At 47.5% G+C, this 23,723-nt stretch overlaps 3 protein-coding genes across 4 annotated transcripts; 1 reads left to right on the top strand and 2 right to left on the bottom strand.

Moving 5' to 3' along the window:
• The first annotated feature begins 41 nt into the window (after positions 1-41).
• On the top strand, positions 42-2,995 carry DND1 (DND microRNA-mediated repression inhibitor 1). Its single transcript, XM_047730507.1, has 4 exons — positions 42-320; positions 449-566; positions 933-1,394; positions 2,060-2,995. Exons 1-4 carry the CDS (start codon positions 297-299, stop codon positions 2,515-2,517), a joined length of 1,062 nt encoding a protein of 353 aa, XP_047586463.1. The 5' UTR covers positions 42-296; the 3' UTR covers positions 2,518-2,995.
• On the bottom strand, positions 2,838-8,950 carry WDR55 (WD repeat domain 55). 2 transcript variants are annotated; one of them, XM_047730506.1, is made up of 8 exons: positions 7,665-8,950; positions 4,521-4,621; positions 4,340-4,427; positions 4,069-4,248; positions 3,873-3,972; positions 3,617-3,786; positions 3,166-3,534; positions 2,838-3,112 (listed from the first exon to the last, which is right to left on the bottom strand). In XM_047730506.1, the coding sequence occupies exons 1-7, from the start codon at positions 7,853-7,855 to the stop codon at positions 3,213-3,215; spliced, it is 1,152 nt and encodes a 383-aa protein (XP_047586462.1). In that variant the 5' UTR covers positions 7,856-8,950; the 3' UTR covers positions 2,838-3,112; positions 3,166-3,212. The 2 variants fall into 2 exon arrangements, with proteins under 2 accessions (XP_047586462.1, XP_047586461.1); XM_047730505.1 differs by having other exon boundaries at positions 2,838-3,534.
• A 1,282-nt stretch (positions 8,951-10,232) lies between these two features.
• IK (IK cytokine) lies at positions 10,233-23,650 on the bottom strand. The gene is made up of 20 exons (XM_047730497.1): positions 23,493-23,650; positions 22,863-22,929; positions 20,265-20,357; positions 19,718-19,777; positions 18,172-18,339; positions 17,887-18,001; positions 17,341-17,411; positions 17,197-17,243; positions 16,142-16,305; positions 14,989-15,097; positions 14,585-14,624; positions 14,203-14,422; positions 13,965-13,983; positions 13,193-13,271; positions 12,740-12,820; positions 12,427-12,484; positions 11,016-11,104; positions 10,706-10,814; positions 10,503-10,537; positions 10,233-10,415 (listed from the first exon to the last, which is right to left on the bottom strand). The coding sequence occupies exons 1-20, from the start codon at positions 23,506-23,508 to the stop codon at positions 10,388-10,390; spliced, it is 1,668 nt and encodes a 555-aa protein (XP_047586453.1). The 5' UTR covers positions 23,509-23,650; the 3' UTR covers positions 10,233-10,387.
• Between the last annotated feature and the right edge of the window lie 73 nt (positions 23,651-23,723).

Genomic DNA, 23,723 nt, shown 5'->3' with positions numbered 1-23,723 from the left:
TTACGCAGCACTGGCACTGGCCCAGGGTGAAGGGTGCCGCTGAGGTTCCCGCCTCCAGCGCACATCCGTGCCCTAGGAGGTGGGGCTGTCGGCACACTCACGGGTTAAGGTTCCAGCTTTCACCTGAGGGTTGGAGGTTCCCGCGGCGCACGTGCAATGGATACCCCCACCCCCTTGGGGGGCGGGGTCGTGTTCAGAGCCAATGAGAGCTTGGGGGGCGGAGGAGTAGGGAAGCTTCCAGAGGCAGATGCGGAGAAGATTATAAAGGAGGTACCGACCGGCCGGCGGAGGGAGCCATGCAGTCCAAGCGGGAGTGTGAGGTAAGTGGTGGCACGAGGGGCTCGACAAGTGCCACCTGCGCAAGAAGTGGCCCATTGGGCTCCACTCCACGGGCGAGGTGGGGGCGGGCACGGTGACCCGCCATTCCAACCTGCCCTTTCGCATTCAGCTATGGTGTGAGAGGGTGAATCCAGAGAACAAGGCCGCGTTGGAGGCGTGGGTCAGGGAGACCGGCATCCGCCTGGTGCAGGTGAACGGGCAGAGGAAGTATGGCGGGCCACCCCCAGGTACGGTAGTCTCAGCCCTACGCCTGCCTCGCTCCCCCAGCCTCGACGGTACCGACCGGCACCCTCTGGGCGGGGGAGGGATATCCCGGTGCTCAGCAGGCAGAAACCTCTGTCCGTTGCACCCCCTCCAGTCAAGCAGCTGAGGAAACTTAGGCTCTCCACCCACCCACCTTGCCTCCCTCGAGGCAGGGAAGCCAGCCTTGCTGTTAGCTTAGGCACCCAGTTATGCCAACGAGTGGGGGGGCGGCGAGTGCTGCGTCCATTTCACGGACGTTTGCGCATAGGCCCCCGTCGGGCTGGGTGCCGGGGCCCGAACCCGGAACCATCCCGGAGGATGACGGTGCCCCTTCCCGCCCCTTCCCCCAGGCTGGGTGGGCAGCCCGCCGCCGGCCGGGTCCGAAGTGTTTATCGGACGGCTGCCTCAGGACGTGTACGAGCACCAGCTGATCCCACTGTTCCAGCGCGTGGGCCGCCTCTACGAGTTCCGCCTGATGATGACCTTCAGCGGCCTGAACCGCGGCTTCGCCTACGCGCGCTACAGTTCGCGGCGCGGCGCCCAGGCAGCCATCGCCACGCTGCATAACCACCCGCTGCGGCCGTCCTGCCCGCTGCTCGTGTGCCGCAGCACGGAGAAGTGCGAGCTGAGTGTGGACGGGCTGCCTCCGGGTCTGAGCCGCCGCGCGCTGCTGCTCGCGCTGCAGCCCCTGGGTTCCGGCCTGCAGGAGGCGCTGCTAATGCCCAGCCCTGGGCCGGCGTCCGCGCAAATTGCGCTGCTCAAGTTCAACTCGCACCGCGCGGCCGCCATGGCCAAAAAAGCCCTGGTGGAAGGTAGGGGCGGGGGGGGGGGGGCAAGGCTGCGGGGGGCTGCTGAAGGGGGCCAGACACATTTTGCCATGCACTTGACACATCAGTATAGAGGTATAGAGGGTGAAGCAAGATCGTAGGATTACAAATGCCTGAGTTTTCGACGTCATACTATATATGACCTGAGATTTTTAATTTCTGCTGGTGTACCAAGTACCACCTACGTGAACTCTTCCCTTGCATTGTGTCTTCAACATTCCAATGAAACACAGAATGATCTCCCTCTTTAGATATGAAGAGAGGGTTTAAGAGAAATTGATTTGCCCTAGGCAGTCCTGCTGAGTCTGCCTTTTATCTACTATAGAACTTCCTACCTCTGGGTGTGGTGACAATTAGATGGCACTTAGCACATTCCCTGAGTCCTGTTAAGCCTTCACAATAAAGGTTAGCTATTATGATGGTTATGAGGTAGACAAAGCCTGCATCCACCAGCACACCAATAAGGAAACTTAGAAGGTAGCAGCTACTACACCCCCTTTTCAAAGAAACACAATGAAGCCACCAGGAAATGGGAAGGCTAGATATTAAACAGGCCTCCCTGTGAACCCTCTGACTCCAAAGGGTTCACAGGGCCTGGGAACTTGGATCCAGGACTTAGGCCTCCCCTTGTCTCTGCCTTTTTCCTGCAGGGCAGTCCCGCCTCTGTGGAGAGCAAGTGGCCGTGGAGTGGCTTAAGCCAGACCTGAAGCAGCGACTCCGCCAGCAGCTCATGGGTCCCTCCCTGCAGTGCCTACAGCCAGAGGGCAGTCGACTGGCCCCAGCCGGGGACAAGCTAGAGTCCCACCGGGCTCGGGCTGCCCTGCAGCTGTTGTGCCAAAGGATGAAGCTGGGCAGCCCCGTGTTCCTCACCAAGTGTCTGGGCACAGGCCCTGCTGGCTGGCACCGCTTCTGGTACCAGGTGGTGATCCCCGGGCACCCAGTGCCCTTCAGCGGCCTCATCTGGGTGGTGCTGGCCCCAGACGGGCAGGATGGGCACGAGGTAGCTAAGGATGCAGTGTCTGCCAGGCTGCTAGAGGCACTGAGTGAGTCCAGAGCCAGCTTTCTCCGGTCTGCTGGGGCTGAGGCAGGTACCATGGTTAAGCAGTGACCCTGTCCTCTTCACAGGCAGTCTGTACGAGTTAGCAGAGCCTGTCAGTCTCCAGCCCAGCAGGCCTGGGCAGCCACCATCTGTCCTCAAAGAGGAGGAGCGTGGGCCCTGCCCTACCTCTAACAGCCTCCCAGCTGGGGCAGGGCCCCAGTACACCGGGAAAGCTCAGGGTTGGCTAAGTTGTGGTGAGGGACCTTGTTCTCCCCCTCCCAGCTCAGGGTCTGACCTGCCTCATGGTATTCCTTGGCCATTCAGTGTGATAGACACACAAACAACCCTTCTTCTCCCACAGCTTAGTATGAATCTCATCTCTTAGTCTCTTGATTTGTCATCTTTGTTGATTTTATTTGGAGGCTGGCTGAGCCAGAGGGTCAGAAAATCTGCCTTTTGTCCCCACTACTTGACATTCTGGTTACAGTGTATGTGATTTTGGGTTTTTCTATGCTGTTGTATTTATATTAAACCCCTGGTTGGTGTACACCTGTGGTCCGTGCTATCTTGCCCCAGCTCTGGGCTTGTCTTACACCGGCAGAGTGAGCAGCTGCCACAGAACAAGGACTTTCTCCCACCAGTGCCCTCAGTCCTGAGCCTCTGGCTACACAGCTTTGTGTACTGCACAAGAGTAGTAAAAGTTCATAGCATCTCTGCGTACCCAGCCCAGGGAGCAACACTTGCTCAGTGAGGACCTATCCGCCTCAATCACTATCATTCTCACTCTCTTTCTCTTCCTTCTGAGCTGTGGAGTCGTCTTCCTCTTCCCTCAGGCCTGCAAAGAAGTCATCTGTGCTCCAAGCCTTGCTGCTCAGACCCCGCAGTGGCCCTCCCTTTTTCTTGCGCCGGCGGTAGTCATCGACTACCACAGTCCGCAGCTGGGCCATGTTCCAGAACTTGAGGCGCTGGTCGTGACCACTGCTGGCCAGGAAGTGGCCACAGTGGGAGAGGGCCAGCTTCTCCACAGGCTCCCCAGCATGCTGCCCCACGCTGCCCACCACGCGATTTGGCAGGATATTGACAGCCCTGGGCAGAGAAAAGAGAGTGTTTGGTCTTGGCTGGTGGGCTCTGCCCCTGGTGTGATCTCAGGGCTGTCCTGGCCTCTCACCTGATGACTCCATCAGTGGAACCAGTGCACAGCAGGCTCTCAGTGACTGGAATCATGCAGTCAACAGACTCCGCTCTTAGGGCAAACCGATCACTTGTGGCCCCAAAGCCATTCCAGTTGAAGAGGTAGATGGTGCCTTCGCTGGAGCCACAGGCCACCTTCTTCCCATACTGCAGGAAATAAAGGAAACCATATTTGTGGAGGCCCATCTGAACAGATCCCTATCATATTCCCAAACCCTCATACCCAGATGTACTTTCATGACCGTGACGGAGGTCAGGTCTCCAGACTGAGGCTCTGAGAGTAGTTCAAACCGGCGTCGCCTGATGTTGAAGACACCCAGGCAGCCATCCCCACTGTAGAGAAAGCAGAGCAGCAGGCTTAGCCAAAGCTCCCATCAAAGGAGAGAGCTTTAACAGGGAAGGGAAAGGGCGGCAGCTTTGAGGCTATACCTGGCTGTAAGCAGCAGCTTCTTGGCTGGGTCCAGAGCCATGTCAGCAATATACTCCTCATGCTGCCGCATATCCATTAAGGGGCCCTCCTTCCGCTGGTCCCAGAGCCGGATGCCACCTGTGTCATCCCCAGTGGCCAGGACATTCTCATCTACTAGCAGCAGGCTGTTGATGGGGGCACTAGAGATACAGAGCTTCTTGAAGCATCTCTGTCCCAGGAGGAACCTACCACATTACCCTTGACCTCAACACACAATTTAGCTGCCCTTACCCATGAGCCTTAGAAATGCGTCTTTCCAGTCGGCCCTGCTCCACATCTAGAACGTGGATGGCTTTGTCCTTGGAGACAGTGACAAGTTCTGGGGGTGGGGGGAGGAGGTACTCAGGTCATGTTGCTGCGCCCTGCTCCCTTGCCAAAAGATTGCTGGCTGGCTGCCGTGCCCGGTACTCACTCTGTCCATTTTCAGAGAAGACCACAGCTCGGCAGGATTTGAGGTGGTGACCTGAAGACCAGAGCTCCTTCGTTTCTCCCTCTTGGCAAGAGTAGGAAAAGCTAGGGGGAGGAGGAGAATCAATGACTCCAAAACCTGCCAGCATGGAATATAAAGACCAACCAGTCAACCCTCAGCCTATCTAGGAACTGCTGTTTATACACCATCAAACCCAAGGGGCTTAACATCCCATTTTTCCATTTTCAAATGTTAAGTCTTTTATTCAACATGTATTAATTCAAAGTACATCTGCTCAGGACTTCTTTGTGAACTGACTCATCATCCTTAAAAGCCCCAGCTTGGGGAAATACTAGATCTGGACCACAATGGGGGGACATGAAATACGTGCTAAAGGCAGAAGAACAGGGGTGCCTGGGTGGCTCAGTTGCTTAAGCGTCTGCCTTTGGCTCGGGTCATCTCAGAGTCCCGGGATTGAGCCTTCATCAGGCTTCCTGCTCAGCAGGCAGTCTGCTTCTTCCTCTCCCTTACCCTCTGCCCCTCCCCCGAGCTTGTGCTCTCACTCTCTCCCTCTCAAGCAAAAATCTTGAGGGGAAAAAAAGGGGGGATGGCGCCTGGGTGGCTCTGCCTTGGGCTCTGGTCATGGTCTCAGAGTCCTGGGATGGAGCCCTGCCATAGGGCTCTCTGCTCAGCAGGGAGCCTGCTTTCCCCTCTCTGCCTCTCTGCCTACTTGTGATCTCTCTCTCTCTGTCAAATAAATAAATCTTAAAAAAAAAAAAAAAAAAAAAAAAAAAAAGGAAAAAGGAAAAAGAAAATAAAGGAACAGCTCCAGGAGTTTGAAATGTAAAAATTAACAGAAGACAGGGTTCTTGTACTCCAGGTCTATATGAGCTAAAGAAAGTTAAAAATAATTACAGAATATAGTGGCCACAGGCTGAAAAGGAGGTAGGATCAAAATGGAGGTGGAACAGAAAAGGGCCAGCCTGGAAGCTCAGCTTTGAGCCAAGTACTTGTCCAGAGTGTATCACCAGTGGCTACCTCAAGGCAGATCCTCAAAAACGGCCGGATGACAAAGTGCTTAATTGCCAGGGAGTTTCAGGCAAGCAGAACAGGGTCTGCTTATTTGCTCTGTCCCAGTGCCTAGCAGGAGAAAAGAGCCCCGGAAAGCTAAAGTCAAGATGTGAGTTGGGTCATGAAGAGTTAAACAGTTCACCTGGCAGATACTGGAGGCAGATATGAATGTCCCTTCTAGGGCAAGGACAAGGAATGAGGAGGGTTCCAGTGGCAGGAGAGTGAAATGACTGAATCTAGAAAGAGGGGCTGGACTGGAGATCATATAGGCCAAGCAGAAGAATGTAATCCTTTGGGGAAAGGAACCTCTTTGAAATGATCGTGGGAGAAGTCAGAAGCCTGCCAAAAGGCAGTGGCTGAAGGTAGGAAAGAGGAGACAAACTGAAGCAATGGCGATGTGAATCAAGGGGGAGGTCCAGAGTGACTCCCAAGTGTACAGCATGAAGTAGGTAAGTAGGAGTAGTAGTAGAAAGGAACCCACCTTTCTTGAACTCAGTAAACACCTGAATGCTGTGCAAGGTAGGTCCAGGCATACCTCCTCTTACGGCACTTCACAGACACTGCATTTTTTATACTGAAGGTCTGTGGCAACCCTGTATGGAACCAGTCTATCAGTGCCAGTTTTCCAACACCATCTGCTTGCTTCGTGTGTCTCTCATATTTGGGGAATTCTTACAATATTTCAAACCTTTTCATTGTATTTGTTATAGTGATCTGTGACCAGTGATTATGACTCACTCATGACAGCATTTTTTAGCAACAAAATATCTTTTAATTAAGGCATGTATACTGTTTTTTGGACATAATGCTAATACACATTTAATAGACTTAAGTATAGTGTATACTTATGTGAACTGGGAAACCAAAAAATTCGGTGACTGGCTTTATTTAAACGGTCCGGAGCCAAACCTGCAATGTCTCAGAGGTATGCCTGTATTATTCCATTTTTGAAGATGAAAATATGGAAGTTAACTTGCCCAAGGTGACTGAAGCTAATAAAGAGGTTAAGGTTTAATGTCATTAAGTACATCTGACAGCACAACTCCTCTGGTTAAAACCTTCAATGACTCTTCACTGCTTCCAGCCTACTCATCTTGTTCAAAATCAAATACATATTAAGCACCTACCGTGGTATAGAAGAGGAGATAAAAAGGACAACAAAACAGACTACAGATTACATAAAAATGTTTTTCAAACTCCAGTCATGATCCATTAGTGAACTGTGATCAGCATTTTATGTCTGTGTGCCTGCAATAACAATGTAATAAACCGGAAAGTATCAGGGTGCATCACACATAATTATATGTGGTGTGGGGTGAGGTCAAAAAAGTTTGAAAAACATTATTTTTAGTGAAGGAGCAAACATTCAAATAATTACACAAACGGATTTAAGATTACAAACCATTACGAAGTTTCTGAGGGCAAGTTATCTGGTGCTAACACAGCAGTGTCTAATGAGTAATCTAATTTAGCCTGGGGAAGGGGAGGACAAATGTAGAGATGCTGAGAACTCAGGGATAGTGGGGAAAGTTTTCCAGGCAGAAAGAAGAAGCCGCAAAAGAGCTGAGGATTTAAGATACATTGAAAAGGTAAGAATGAATGAGCACAGAAAGTAAGGGGAAAGTGAGCAAGAACCAGATGGCCAAGATCCTAAAAGCCAGGTTAAGGAGTTTTGACTTAACCCTAAAAACCAAGGTAAACTACTGAGGGGTCTTAAGAAAGAGAGGTCGTTAGATTTGTGTTTGAAAGATCAATTAAAGCAGGCAAGAGGCAAAGTGGAGGGGGCCCATTCAACCCATTTCAGGCTCAGTATAATAATCCAATGAAAAAAAAGTGCCGTGAACGCCTTCTCGTCCTGCTACCGTCTCTGGACTTCGTCAGGGCATTCCAGCCACTGTGTCTTCCTTTCAGTTGTCTCAAGAGATTTGTGTGGTAACTGGTTCAAAACCAAGTGTTACTGAACGAATCGATCAGATGGGTCTTGCAAGATTTGTCTCCCGCACCTTTCTCTCCTCATCCCACTTCCCCCCTGGGAGCTTCCAGATCCCGCAGCCCCGAGCCCTGCCCAGCACTTACACGAACACGTCCCCGTCCACATCCCCCGCCGCCAGGAGGTCGCGGGCCGGATGGAACGCCAGCCCACTGGCCGGTGCTTCCAGCACGATGTCTTCCGGGGTGTCTCGGATGCGGACCGGGGCTTCGGTTGAGTCGGGGTCCTCCTCCTCGCTCCCATCCTCGGCGGGCTTCTCCTCACACGCGCGGTCCATGCACGAAGGAAAGCGAGCCTCTCAACAGTTGAGCAGCGAACCCAAAACCCTCCCCCTGACCTAGAGGAGTGGCCCAGATTCCACTTCCGCCTTGGGGGCGGATCCGGAAGTGGCGCTGAGACAAAAAAGGGCGGGGTGGGCCGCAGCTGTGGTTCCCAGAAACCCAGCCCTCAAGGTGAGCAGCTGGTCCACGTTAGCGCGGCCCTTTTCTGGGCCAGGTAGATGGCGTGACTGTCAGTGCTATCCTTGGTCACGTCTCGCGAAGTTAGGTACTGTTGAAGTCCTTTCCCCTCATCCTGATCGATGCTGACAGTTGGGGACTCCCTCCCGCAACTAGTAAGGATGATTTACTGCCCTCAGGATGGAGAGGGGGACGCCAGTCTTTCAAGGCTTTGTGGCATCCAAGAGCAACCTCCACGTTAGCCCAGAAGCCCCAAAAGCCCCACACCACGAGAATTTGGCATGCGGAGGTCATGGACAGCACTCAGGCCAAGCGCACGCTTAAACTGCGGCGGGTCTATGCTCAACATCGTTGGGGCCAAAGAACAGCACCTTGCCAGTTCCTACAGTTTGGCTGCATACCCTCAGTAGGCCAGGCCAGCAGTGCTCAGAGCTGGAAAGGAGTTGCTTAAAAGGAAAATGGGGACAACAGTCGACGTTCTTAACATTCTGGTTATCACAGGTTCCATAAAAATGGGAACGCTCTGGTGGGGCAAATAAGGAGCACAAACCCCTGGTACCGAAGAGAAGCTTCTACATCACTGTGCTAAGCCTTCTAAGACATATTATATGCTGATGTCCAACCCCTTCATGGAGAGGTGAAAGTGAGGTGAGGGACCTCAGAGAAGCTCTATGTCCTATGTGAATGGAAAAGTTGCCACGTGGTGTGGGGGGCCCTTGTCACCCACCATGTCGCCAACCAGAGGACTTTGAGCATGTCCACAAGGCTTGGTAATATCTGCAGAAACAGGGCACCTGGGTGGCTCAGTGGGTTAAGCCGCTGCCTTCGGCTCAGGTCATGATCTCAGAGTCCTGGGATCGAGTCCCGCATCGGGCTCTCTGCTCAGCGGGGAGCCTGCTTCCTCCTCTCTCTCTGCCTGCCTCTCCGTCTACTTGTGATCTCTGTCTGTCAAATAAATAAATAAAATATTTAAAAAAAAAAAATATCTGCAGAAACAGATTTTAAGTAAGCCCAACAGCCAGCATGAGGCTTGAACACCAAAAGCTGCATGTTCTGCTAACTGAGCTAGCCAGCCAGGCTCCCCTGCAGAAATGGATTTTTTAAATGGAGTCAACCCCCAGGGTTTTTTGCTTTTGTTTTTTAAGTAAGCTCTTTGCCCAGTGTGTGGCTTGAACTCAGGACCGTGACATCAAGAGATGTGTTCTACAGACTGAGCCAGCCATACACCCCAAACCCCAGGTCTTAAATTTAATGACCCTCTAGCTATCTTCATCGAAGCCAGGTCTCTGTGACCCTTTTCTTAACTGGGACCAATGCCTACAACCATGAAGCCAGCGTGTCCTTTACTGTCTGATATTAGGCATTCTAGGTGCTATTGCAGTTAAAGCCCAATTTCAACCTCCTAGGTGCCATGCACAAAGCTGTTTTCCTCACATGCTCTTGCCCTATCAAGCTGAACGTGACCAAAGGCAAGGCAAAGGTTAAGGTGGCCTTCTAGCTTTCCATGTATGTGCTCATCCCACAGGTCTTAGGCTCAAGACAGGCAGTGGCAGCTAGGGATCCAGCCAGGAAAAAAGGGATGACTCTTAGGAGCACCAGACCAAAGTGCTGGCAATGAGCAGAGAGGAGGAAAAGGTTGGGGGTGAAATGATGAAATGATTCAGAGGCCAAGGGATCCACCTTAGGCCTTGGCAAAATTTCAGGGTATTAAAGGGCACCAAACCCTGCTGGCTTACCATAGGACTCCCCCAAGGCTATCCCTTCAGCCAAAGAAACAGCAATTTGTGCTTAGAATTAACAAAGCTCTCAGGAGGGCATAAATCCATTTTTGTTTCCCAAGTAATTCTCATCAGCTGCCTTCACTTACAGCCTAGTCCTGCACAACCTTGGGATCAGACTGGCAGCCCAGGGACTCTCTATGCTAAAAGTAGACCCCCAAATGGGCCTGAATGAGTCTGACATTTGAGACCAATCATGCTTATGTTCCTCTATCTACCTCTTGCCCATCAGGGAGGTCATTACTTCCTTCTCCACTAGGTGTCCTTGCTAGGATCCTTACTGCCTAGGAATCTAAAATCACAGCTCAAGGAAAGCTAACTTTCTGCATGAGCATGTTACGCAATTAGTGGAATTACAAGCCCTCTTAGTGCTTCAGGGGCCCAGGAGGGAGGATGCTCCAACAGAGAAGACATGATAGTAGGTTAGCCAGATTTAATGGAACTAAATGATTATACAATAACATTTTATATACATTGACAAAAAGAGACCTTGCAACTTTTTTGGGAATTAAAGAAAGCAAGCACTGGTGAGTCCATACTTGTGGGGAATCTTTTTGGACTTGGAAATGGAGATTAGTATTTTGGTCTTTTCACTTCAACTCTGCAATGAAAGGAAAAGTGAGTCAGCCTAAGATCAGTACTCTAACCAATTCCCACAGTGCCCCAGAAGAAGAATGCTGGTGCTCACCCATCAGCCTCCATCTTCTTCCTCTTTTCAATAATCTACAAAAAAGAACAGTTACACCCAATAGTTACGCTGTCAGTCTGATCACCTGAGGCACAAGGCAGCCTTCTCTACTTCCAGGGCTCTCTACACCCTGCCTATTCCTTTTATCTGTGGGCCAGTGTCTCCTCCCAGCCGAAGTCCACCCAAGAAGTGATCTCACTTACTGCACTAATCTTCTTCCACTGGCGATCAAGCTCTGCCTTATCATTGGTTTCCTTGAAGCGCCTAGTTTTCCGCCCTTCAGACATCTTGATGCCATACTGGAATGCAGCTCTGAGAAAAATAAAGGACAAATGAGGGGAAAAAGGCACCAGAGGTTGCATAACTGTACAGAGGTGTTCCCAGATGGCCCTGTGACTAAAGAACCTGTTTAGGTATGTCTCAGCCAGACTACACCCTCAAACCTGGTGAAGGCTAGCCCACTCCATCATCATCCCTCTCCTCACTCCCTGGCCATATTTAGTACCGACTCACTTGGGCAAAGCCTCCTTGTTGTTCATATACTCGCTGTATTCCTCCTGGGTATCAAAGTCCCAGCGGCCTAAGGGTCCTTTCTTATTGCCCTGTTGGAAGACAGAATGGGGACAGGGAAGGAAGAGATGTCATGGAAACAGAATTTTAGCCCTTACTAAAGCCAGGTTCTCTCACAATCCTGTTGCATTATTTGTAAATCTCACCCTCATAAATAATAATAAATGCTTACTATCTACTTACTATGTACTGGGCATTGTTCTGAACAATAAACACATATTTAATTCTCTCAAATGCTATTAAAAGAGAACCACAGTCCTCTCCATTCTCCTGATGAGTAAACTGGGGCATAAGCAGTAAAATTAACTGGCAAGGCCATAAAACTAAATAAATGGCAGAACCAGGGTTAAGTAAGTCTCCAAGATGGAAATAAACCAGGTTCAACCACTGCAGTAAAGAGAAACAAGGAAAAAGTAGATGAAATTTCTTTACCATTAATGGTGTTATGTGTCAGGGTTTGAGGTTTGTTTTGTTTTGTTTTTTTAAGTAGGTTTCACATCCAGCATGGAGCCCAACACAGGGCTTGAACTCAAAACACTGAGATCGAGATCTGAGCTAAAATTAAGTCTTTTCGCCTAACTGACTGAGCCACCCAAGTGCCCCAAGAGTATTTTTTTTTTTAAGATTTTTTTTTATTTATTTATTTGACAGACAGAGATCACAAGCAGGCAGAGAGGCAGGCAGAGAGAGAGGAGGAAGCAGGCTCCCCGCTGAGCAGAGAGCCCGATGCGGGCCTCGATCTCAGGACCCTGGGATCATGACCTGAGCCAAAGACAGAGGCTTGGACCCACTGAGCCACCCAGGCGCCCAGTATTTTTGTTTTTAAGACTAGCAAAGAACATTTCAATCCTGGCTAGAACAAAATTTGATTATTTTCTAAACACTGAAATTCCTTCTACCCTTTCTATTTATGCGCTAAAGGCTTGCTTACTGCCTACAATGGAAATCAAAACCTGACACTTTGTCAGAAATAAGAAAAAAAAATCTATTTTTGGGTGCATGGGTGGCTCAGTTGGTTAGGCAACTGCCTTCAGCTCAAGTCCCGCAACAGGCTCCCAGCTTGGCAGAGAGTGCTTCTCCCTCTGATCTTCTCTCCTCTCACATAAGCTCTCTCTCACATAAGTAAATAAAATCTTTTGAAAAAAATCTATTTTTGGCCTATCTCATTTTGTTTTGTACAGACACTTCGAAAGTTAAGCTTCTCATGACCCCACAATGCTGCTGCTCTTACTGCTGCAGTTGAAGGAAGGTGAAGGCCCAGAAAATGAGACACCGATCTGTTGGGAGGGGGGAAGGAGGTATGTGCCAAAGAGTAACTGCCTAAGACTCCCCACCCAACCTTCCAATGCCATACCTGGTCCATTTTGCTGTAATCCACCTCCTCATCACTATCCACAGCCATATCATCCATCCTGAAAAGAAGCAACAGTTAGACAGATGGTGCAGACCCAGACCCTGATGCTTTAGCCAGAAACCTTCCCAACTAAGATGCTATATGCCTAAAAATGACCAACGCCCCAACCCGAGACCTCCCACTCAGTGCCTAAAAGAAAAGTTCATCCAAGTAAAAAGTACCCCTTGGTCCCAGGTAATCAGATTTCCACTTTAGCCTCCTCCCCACAACTTGTTCTCCAATCATCCCAGCCTCCCTTAACAGTCTCACATACGTGGCTGGGTAACACTCGGCATAGCTGTTGGACATTCCAAAGAAGTCTCCCAGCTGCTTTTTGTCCTCTGGCTTCTTCAGCATATGCTATGTTAAAGAAAATAATTCTAGGGGCGCCTGGGTAGCTCAGTGGGTTAAGCCTCTGCCTTCGGCTCACGTCATGATCTCAGGATCCTGGGATCAAGCCCGGCATTGGGCTCTCTGGTCAGCAGGGAACCCTGCTTCCCCCTCTCTCTCTGGGGCTCAATGCCACAACATGAAAACTTTTAAGGACGTGAGTGGATCCTCTGAGAAATGGGAAAGTCAAAATGATTGCATCCCTGACAAAATTTACTATAAAAGGCAAGAGGCAGGGTGGGGGCAGGGGTTGTGGGGAAGTAGGGAGGTAGGTGGAATTAGAAAGAATACAGGACAAGTTTTCTAGACTCCAGCAACGTATTGAAATAAAGGATATGATTCAGTGCCTTCCCAACCCGCAGACCCAGCAAACTTTTCATTGATTGACTTGATCAACTCCTTAGCAGATCCAGGTCCTAAGGGAAAAGAGATCTCTGTTCAGACTGTGAAACAAGAAACTTACCTCTGCCCCCCTCCCGAAACAGACTCTCCAACCTGTTTTCATAAAGTCATTTTTTTAAGCAAAAGAAAAAGCTTTTAGCTAACAAAACTTTATTCAAATTCCAACTAATAACAAGCTACTCCAGGGCACCTGGGGGGCTCAGCTGGTTCATCAGCCGGCTCTTGGTTTCCACTCAGGTCATGATTTCAGGGTCATGGGATCGAGCCCTACGTAAGGCTCCTGGCTCTGAGGGACGTCTCCTTGATTTTCTCTCCTTCTCCCTCTGCCCCTCCCCCAACTTATGTGGGCGCACACACACTTGCTCTTTCTCTCTATTGGAAATAAATGAATCCTTAAATAACAAGCTACTCTGGTTGAGATGGGGTTATGTACACAGAATACTGCCAGTTCGACCTCCCTCACATCTTCAGAACCCTGCAGGTGGAGGAACTGTATCTAGCAGAGCAAATACGCCCTGCCATTGCCCAGGAAGATTCGGGTAACTCCAGACTCATCTTCTATTTCATGGAGCAAGACATGGATCTTAATGAGAACTCAGATCAGGAAGTCCCGTAATCCCAGCCTTTGCCAACTCTGAACTCTAGGACAGCAGCCTCACAGCCCAAGAAGGCCAGAGCGAATGCAAGATGTCTCACATGTCACCCACCTTTGTCAACATCCATGGGCTGGAAAGAAAACAGAAATTGAAGTGAGTATTGCCATGAGGGATTTGTACTCATTCTTCTCCTGCTTGACTGATCTGTGAATCAATTCCCTACCCACTTCTTGCCTCATTTTCAGGATGCTTCCCACCCTGGATTAGTTGAATCTGCTGCTGCTATGGAGCCCTGAGGCACCTATACAGATGGGCAGTTCCCCACTTGGTAACCAGGGCCACATCTCACCTCATCATCCACTTTTGGCTTCTCAAAGTAGCTGTGCCTCTTCTTCTCTTCCTCTCTCTCTCGGTCCCGTTCCCTCTCCCGATCTCGTTCTCGCTCCCGCTCTCTGTCACGGTCTCTGTCTCTCTCCCGATCACGCTCCCGTTCCCGATATCTCTCCCGCTCCTTGTCCCGAGGCGTCTTGGTTGTGGACGGCACATAATCCCCAATGTCTTCAAAAATACTAGAAAAACAGAGATCACTAGCTGCCAAAGTCATACACACTTCCATTTTCCCTGACCATTTCTCCACAAATTCTCATATCAAGACCTCCCCAAAATGCCAAAGACAAGAAACAGGGAACCCTTTCCTCACACTTAGTAGGTGACAGGGCTAGGATACATACTTCATGTCAGCCTCAGGGGGTTTTTTCTCTTCCATCTTCCCTAAAATATAGAAAGAATAATGAAGAAAACATTCCTGAGTTGATTCCCACTCAAGGAATCATGGGTGGGAATTCATGCTCTCCAGCTCTGAATACCCATTAAACATCTGTTTAGAAGGTGGAATAACAAAAGCTCCCCATACTCTCCCTTCTCAAGCCTCAAAGCTGTCTATTGCTTCCTGGGGTGCTCAAGCAGACAGAACCTGTGTGTAACCATCTCCTTGTTAATGCTCCATTGCTCCCATTTTTGTCTGCTTCCCAAGAGCCTCCCAATGTTCTAGACACAAAAGGCTCCAGGAAACCTTGGTTCCACCCTCAGGTGCCCCTCCAGAGTTAAGGTTTCTCTCCCTAACCCTCCAGATTACCTTTATCCTTCTTCTTGAGCTTCTTATTGCGGGTACCCTGCCGCAGGTAGGAAAGGATCTGGGTGAGCTTGCTGATTACAATGTCATTTGTGGTCAGTGTGGTCTGGGCCTGAAAACCCGAAGCAGCAAGGACATTATATCTGAGTGCAAGAATCTCCTCATTCATTCACTCATTCATTCACTTAACCAATTCAAGGATAAGTTATAATCAACTCAGTGAAAAAACAGGGAAAGGAGGTGTCATAAAACGTTCCAGGCACACAGAATGACATATACAAAGGCCTGGGTCGAAAGTGAATCTAGGTGCACTGGGCATCTGACTCTTGATTTCGGCTCAGGTCATGATCGAAAGATCATGAAACTGAGCCTCACACTGGGCTCCGCATTAGGCGTGGAGCCTGCTCCAGACTCTCTCTCTCTCCCTCAGCCCCTCCCGCCCCTGCTTACACTCTCTCTCCCTCTCTCTCTTAAAAGAAAGAAAGAGAGAAAGAAGTGAATCTAGCAAGCTGGGATTCACTGGAGAATAAACAGGGAATCATGATGAAAAAGTGGTTCAGGCCAGAAGTTGCCAGGGTTCGTATGCCACAACAAAGACTTTACTCTTTATCCTAATAATGAGAAATCACTGAAAGCTTCTCAAGTGTGGTGAGACAAAAATTTCCATGTTGAAAATATCACACTGGCCACATGTGAAAAATCACAATGTAAAAGGGGATAGGAAGACTGTGGGGGTTATGACTAAAGAGTACAGGGGGTTTTTTTGGGGAGGTGGAGGTGGATCAAAATTTTTTTATATTGTGTGATGGCTGCATAATTCTATGAATATACTAAAAGCTGCTAAGTTATACATTTTCAAAAGATGCATGATGTGGCACATGAATTACAACTCAATAAAAAAAAAAAATACTGAAAAGAAACCAGAGTGAAAGCGAGGAAACAAAACAAGGGTATCTTTTAATAGTTATCATCAGACACGACAGCTTCAACTGGAATTTTACTGATAGAAATAAAGAAAAGTGAATGGGTTCAACTAATAGTTAGAAAGTTAAAAGTGGACAGGGTTAAATGTGGTGGATGAAACCCAGGGCAGAAGGAAGGCAGACTCCCAGGTTTGAGGCCCACCTGACAGGCTCTCAGGACTCAAACCACTTACCTCCATGGTGGGGCAATCAGCTTTGCTGCGGATAAGGGTGGTGGGGATGTCCGTGTCTGCATATTCATCATCCAGGTCTACCACATAGGCCATGCGGCCTGGCAGGAACAGCTCATTCCGTTCATACGCCTTACTCCTGAAGAGCGTGCGGTAAACATTGCGGCCTATGAAAAGGGGACCAGGAGCAAGCACAGCCACTGAGAAACTTCTACACTAACAGCTGCCATTTAGTAAGTGTTTACTCTGTGCCACCACACCAAATACTATTGCCTCAGTCTTCACAAGAGCCCTGTAAGGTATACATCATTATCTCCTTTTAAGTTATCAGAATACCAAAGGTGAAAGGGAAGTGATTTACCTCAAGTCACACAGCTACAAAGTGAGAGAATAAAGATTGGGACCCAGTCTATCTAACTCCAAAGCCTGAGCTCCTATCCACTCTTCTACATTGTATTCTCAGGTGCACTATGGGCTTCGCATTGTATTAGGCCCTGTGAGGAAGAAGGATGAGGTGTAAAGGGATACTGACAATGATGGACAAACCAGCTTGGCTACATACTCAATACAACAGACATGTTGCATATAGTATTTTTAATGGCTCCAATAATCCCATGAGGTGAATTAACCCTATTTTTGCAGAGAGACAAACAGGCACTGAGATGTGAATGAGTTACCTAATATCACATCCCTAGTGTAGTTTCATCACCAGGATTCAAACTCAGGTCTCTGACTGCAAATTCTGAGCTTTTAATCACCAACCATGCTACCTCTTTTAACAGATAAGCTATAAGCTGCCTTCCTCGATGCATAAGCCACAATCTGCAAGAGCTTCCAACATAAATGAGGAGATATTAATAATAAAGGAAATGACTAAATCCACATCTAAGTTCTGGTAGAGTATTCTAAGAAAACTAGCTAATGTCGGGGCAAGAAAGAGGAAAAAAGAAAGAGGAAAGCAGTTTGAGGGGAAGGGAAAGCACATCTTGCTCAGACCATTAAACTGCCTACAACCGACCGAAAATGCACAACCACTACTGTAAAAATTCTGTACTCACCCAAACGTGTCTTAAATTCAATTTTATTCTCAGGATCCTCATCTTTCCTGAAAAGACAAAAAAATATTTTATTTTTTACCAAATGTGTTCCTACTTTAGGTCCCACTTTCCTAAACCCGTCAACTTTCCCTGGTATTTACTTACTTGGTTTCCTTCTGAGGCTTTTCCATAAGTTCTTCCTCTTCTTTCTCTTTGCTGGCAATCTCAGCTCGTACCTAACAGGAAACCAAGTAGGATTTAGACGTTTATTCATTTTACATATGTTTATCTAACACCACTATATTCCACATGGTGCCAGGAACTAAGAACTCAATACTGAGCAAGACAATACAGTCCTTGCCTTAACGGAGCTTACAGCAGAAGAGACAAACAAACAAAATGTGATAACTATGCTATGTGAAATAAAAGAGCTATGCAGAGATACAAGAAGTGGGAAGTGAGGAGTGGGGTTTAACAACCTCACTTGTTATGGTTAAACAACCAAACCTCGGTGATCAGGGAAGGTTTCCGCCCAAAATAAAATTAAGGCTGAGACTTAAAGGATGAGTACCAATTAGTCCTTATCAAGAGCCACTATTACTCTTCCTATATGGCCTGGGCTGACAGCAGTCTCCCTCCTTCACTTTGAAAGGCCCATACAAGAGGATTCAGCATTCTAGGATTACTCTTTACTCACCCACCATGGCTCACCTTTTGAAGCAGAGCAAAATCCAAACCCTTCACCAAATGGGTGTGTTCCATGTCACCACCCAAGAATTTGGATTCCTGGATCAACTGTCTTCTCTTCTCTGCAGCGGATTTGTCCCTGTATAATGAAAGAAGCCACATTAGAATAGTTATTTGTGAGTACCAAGTCCCTCTTGAAATAGCTCAGCCTGGGTTCCAAAGTAAGGAAACTATTAACAAGAATTCACACTGTGATTGTAGGCCACCGGGATGCTGAGGGAATCCTGCTCTGGCAGCCTGGGTACTCACGCTTCAGCAGTGGGGCCCACAGCCCTGTAGTTAGCTGTGGTACTAATCAGCTCAGTTTCCTCATAATCTTTGTTGACGCCATCTCGCCGTTCCTTGGCACGGTCACGGTACTTCTCTGCTAGTTCCCTCTCTCTCTCAATCTCTTGTTGACGAAGCTTGGCATAATAACTGTGACCAGAGAAAAACAAACGTGTAAGGCTCACCAGCTGCTATCCCAAGGTCAGCAGAATTATTCCTGCCTGTTTTATCCAACTGTCTGGTGAAAGTTCATACACATCCTCATAGAATTGCTGGCCAACTCCAGATAGTCCTCAAAATCAGAATTATAGCATCTTCCAGCTCAGAGATAGACTCTTTCAATGCTACCATGGAACCTTCCATCTGTCATTTCAGAGTTCTTTAATGCCACACAACTGTGTTATCACTCAGTCTCTAAAGATATGAGACTTTTCTGTAGGGCAACAGGAAGTTATCTAAATTTTTATCACCTTCCAAATTTCAACTGAAAATCATTCCTGGGCCCCTGGGTGGCTCAGTTGGTTCAGCTATCTGCCTTCAGCTCAGGTCATGATCCCAGGGTCCTGGGATCAAGTTCGACATTAGGCACCCCGCTTGGTGGGGAGTCTGCTTCTCCCTCTGCCTCTCCCCCCAATTCATGCTCACACTCAAAAAAAAAAAAAAGAAAGAAAAAGAAAATCATCCCTTGCTGGTCTTCCCCCAGAAGAGATAAGAGCAAAACACAAGGTCCAGAATTTTTTTTTTTTTTTTTTAAGAGAGAGAGAGGAGAGAGAGCACACAAGCAGGCAGAGGCAGAGAGAGAAACAGGCTCCCTGCTGAGCAAGGAGCCAGACTCGGGACTCGATCCCAGGACCCCGAGATCATGACCTGAGCCGAAGGCAGCGGCTTAACCCACTGAGCCACCCAGGCGTCCCCAGAAATTTTAATATCTTATAAATAATCATGATGATGATGGTGATAATGGCAGATAAGATTTACTGGGTAGTTACAATACACCAGGTACTGGTGCTAAGTGCTTACATGCACTACCACAGTTGATCCTCATGACAACCTGATAAAAGTTATGAAATCAGGGGCACCTGGGTGGCTCAGTGGGTAGAGCCTCTGCCTTTGGCTTGGGTCAGGATCTAAGGGTCCTGGGATCAAGCCCCACATCGGGCTCTTTGCTTCCCCACCGCTCTGCCTGCCTCTCTGCCTACTTGTGATCTCTGTCAAATAAATAATAAAATCTTTAAAAAAAAAAAAAGTTATGAAATCACTCTACTCATGAGAATACTGAGGATTAGACATGTTAGGGAATATCCCCATGGTTATCCAGCTAAGAACTGGAGAAATGAGATTAAAATACTGCACTGACTCCAAAGTCCTAAATTGCCACTCTGCCTATTGTTCTTCTCCACTAAACCAGAGAACCTCAGATAATAAAGGAAAACCTTAATCTCCAGCCTCATAGTAACTACTGACCTTCACGCCTTTAAAAAAAATACTGTCCACCTTACAGTCCAACACTCCTTCATCCTTCCTTTACCTTTTCTTTTTTCTCCTTCGTGCAGCTGGATCTTCATCCTCATTGTACTCTCTTGGCATCCTAGAAGAGAAAGAAATTCACTGATAGCAAAATATTGCCACAGCCCCAGAAACCCCCAACAACTGGCTTTGAGGACTGAAGAAAGGCCTAGAATATGGAACAAAGCAACAGCTTCAACCATGCAGAGATCCAGACCACTATTTGTAGGTGAGTATTTCTAAGCTTTAGAAAACAGCAAAATCACCTGAAGCACTATTAAAATTCTATATCTCCCAATATCTACCTCAGCATCTGAGTTCCTAGGGCAGCAAAGGACCCTGAAATCTGCCCATTTAAGCACTAGTGGCATTCTATTAGTACAAGTGGTATGTGGAATGTACTCAGATCTTAGCACACTCTAGTCTTCACTGGAGCTTCAATCTCCAGAGAGGGAGAATCTGAATTATAGGCTTCAAAAAAGAACTAGCCTTCCAGTTCATACAACATCTAGTTCAGCAGATTCTGTAGGAAGGAGATGGGAGACAGGTTGGAGGACCCCAGAACTTACTCATGGTGACGTGACTTAGAGGGCGGTGCAGAGGTCGGTGCAGCCCTTGGGGTCATAAGAAGTTTCCTGAAGTCTTCATTGGTGAGTTTTGATCTAGAAGGCAAAAATTTTAAAAATTAGTAGTACCCAGTAAGAATCGAAAAAGGAGTATGTTAAAAACCATGGTTAACTTTACTAGGAATCAAGAAAGTACAAATTAAAAAAAAAAAAAAATGCCACTTTTAATGCATCAGAGTGTTGACTATTACAAAGTCTGATAAATCAAGTATGTGTGAGAAGAGGCACATAAGTCAGTACAGCAAATGTGAAAGCAATTTGGCTGTATCAAAATTTAAGTGTGTATATCCTACGACCTAGCAACTCCATTCACCTATATTTAGCTTTGTTAATTATTGGCATAGGAATATAAAAAGGCGTGTAAAGAAAATTTCAGGTTTTTTTTTTTTTAAGATTTTATTTACTTATTTGACAGAGAGGGAGCAAATGCGCAGAAGCAGGAAGAGCCAGCAGGCAGAGGGACAGGGAGAAGAGGCTCTCCGCTGAGCAAAGAGCCCAACATGGGGCTTGATCCCAGGACCCTGGGATCATGACCTGAGCCAAAGGCCAATGCCTAACCAACTGAGACACCCAGGCACCCCACAATTTCAGCTTTCAAAGTAATAAAAACTTGGAAACAACCTAAATAACCATTAACTAAAGACTAGATCATGAGTGTTTCCCACATGTGTGGCAGACAGCAATGATGGTACAAGAGATAATTTTAATCAGTACAGTGACAAAACATCACTCCTTGACCAAACTTTAATCGGGTCCATTTGAACCCTCTTCTGACACTCTTCCTTGGCCTGCTGTGTCCAGTTTTACCAAAGAATCCTTCTAAGTGTTCCCAAGGAAGACACTGCTCAAGATTACTGTAACAGGAATAAAGACTACTGCAATAGGGAGAAGGACAGAAACTCAACTCTGAAAACAAACTGGGACAACTGGGCGTTTATTAAAAAAAAAATTACTGGGGTGCCTGGGTGGCTCAGTGGGTTAAGCCTCTGCCTTCAGCTCAGGTCATGATCTCAGGGTCCTGGGATCAAGCCCCACATCGGGCTCTCTGCTCAGCAGGGAGCCTGCTTACCCCCCCGCCTCTACCTGCTGTTCTACCTACTTGTGATCTCTCTCTCTCTGTCAAATAAATAAACAAAATCTTTAAAAAAAAATTATTAATGGGGCGCCTGGGTGGCTCAGTGGGTTTAGCCGCTGCCTTCGGCTCAGGTCATGATCTCAGGGTCCTGGGATCAAGCCCCACATCGGGCTCTCTGCTCAGCAGGGAGCCTGCTTACCCCCCCGCCTCTACCTGCTGTTCTACCTACTTGTGATCTCTCTCTCTCTGTCAAATAAATAAACAAAATCTTTAAAAAAAAATTATTAATGGGGCGCCTGGGTGGCTCAGTGGGTTTAGCCGCTGCCTTCGGCTCAGGTCATGATCTCAGGGTCCTGGGATCGAGCCCCACATCGGGCTCTCTGCTCAGCGGGGAACCTGCTTCCTCCTCTCTCTCTACCTGCCTCTCTGCCTGCTTGTGATCTCTCTCTGTCAAATAAATAAATAAAATCTTTAAAAAAATAAATAAATAAAAATAAAAAAAATAATAATAAATTATTAAGAGGAAACTGGCTAGCCATTAAGGGTAGGGAAAAAGGAGCTTGACTTATCTATTTGATTACTTAAGGGGACTCTCCATAAAATGGCTTAATAGCATTCTTTGCTTAAACTGAACCTAATAGGCCTTGTCAAAAATGGATCCCAGAGAAGCTTGATGAAAGTCTAGTCAAGGCAGGAGTCCTTGGGGTGCCTGGGTGGTTCAGTGGGTTGAGTGTCTGACTCTTGGTTTTGGCTCAGGACGTGATCTCCAGGTCCAGAGATCAAGGTGTAGCACATCAAGCCTGCACCAGGTTCCACACTCACTGGGGTGTCTGCTTCCCCTCTCTCTCTGCCCCTCCCCGCTGCTCACACACTCTTACTCTTTCTCGCTCTCTGAGATAAATGTGTTTAAAAAAAGGGGGGGAGGGAGTCTTTGTCACTTATGTGAAAATAATTTTTAAGACCATGAGTGGAGAAATTAAGCAAGTAGCAAAATGATATAATATATAATACAACATTACTTAATTTTAATACTTCAACTTATAAAATAATAATATATCTTCCTCAGACCTACATGTATGCATATAAATGGATTTTTTTAAGTAGGAAAAAAGACACATATGAGAAGGAAAAGGAACAGTGGTAACCTGCAAGAAAGGGACTGGAACTGGGGATGTTATCAAAAAGAATATTACTCTTACTTGTACTTTAATTTTCTACAAGGATGAATTCCTGTATCATGTATAATTAAACATTAATTTTAAAAACTCGCACCCTCCCAGCCAGAACTTCCCCTCTAATATTCTTATGCAGTCGACCTTATCCAGCTAAAGTTCAGAGATAAAGGCTCATGAGGTACAATTTTTTTCACCATCCTTGTTGACAAGACATTTATAATTCCTTCACCATTTCCACATCACTCTATTCATCCCCAGTTCATACACTTAGTCCTATATTGAAATACTCACTGGTGGAAGGAGTGAGGATCATCCACATCGTGGCCATCTGGAGCCAAAGGGTTGGAGAAAGGCTCGCCTTAAAATAAGTAAATAAATAAATAAGCAAACAAACAAACAAAACCCCTGGCATTAATTTAATAAATCTATTTCGTGTCAGTTCCTGTGCAAAAGTTGGGACTATATTAGTGAACAATACTGATGTTTTCACGTCAAATTGCTCCCATTCTAGTGAGGAAGAAAGGCAAAAACAGCAACAGTGACCACACAAAGTAGTAAGTACCCAAGTGAGAAAATACAAGGAACTCTTGGTGCAAAGGAAGGGGCCCCTAAACCGGCGCTGGAGGATCAACAAATACTTCCGGAAAATGACATCCAAGATGCTGCGATTAAGATAAACTGGCGCGACCCAAGATTAAGTGCGCGCGGTAGGTGCTACTTCACAGACAATACACACCCGTCGTCACTTGGGGCTAGGACAAAGCTTAGAGACAACAGCCCGGAGCTGCCCGGCTTCATTTGATACCAAAGGGCTTCGCCAGATTTCCACCACCCGCACAGTGCTTAAACTCTGAAGCGAAAACAACACTCCAAGTGTCCCAAGTCCTGTAGGTAATAAAGGACAAATGACCCGAGCCTTACTGTCTCGCTCTGGCATTTCGTCTGCGGTGTTTCAAGGCCAGCAGGAACTGAAACTCCAAAGACAACACAACCAGGACAAGATTTTTCCCACGATGCACCTCAGGAACAATCCCACAGTGCTTTGCGCTCCGCAGCCCTTCCGCCTCCGCCCACTCGCGGAGAAATTGGAAATAAGCGGAACTCACCTTCTACAATGTTTTTAAGACATTGGCTAAACTTTACCCCGCCCCC

The sequence above is a fragment of the Lutra lutra genome, chromosome 5, assembly GCF_902655055.1.
Source record: "Lutra lutra chromosome 5, mLutLut1.2, whole genome shotgun sequence".
Taxonomy (NCBI): domain Eukaryota; kingdom Metazoa; phylum Chordata; class Mammalia; order Carnivora; family Mustelidae; genus Lutra; species Lutra lutra.
This window is presented reverse-complemented; position numbering and strand designations above follow the sequence as displayed.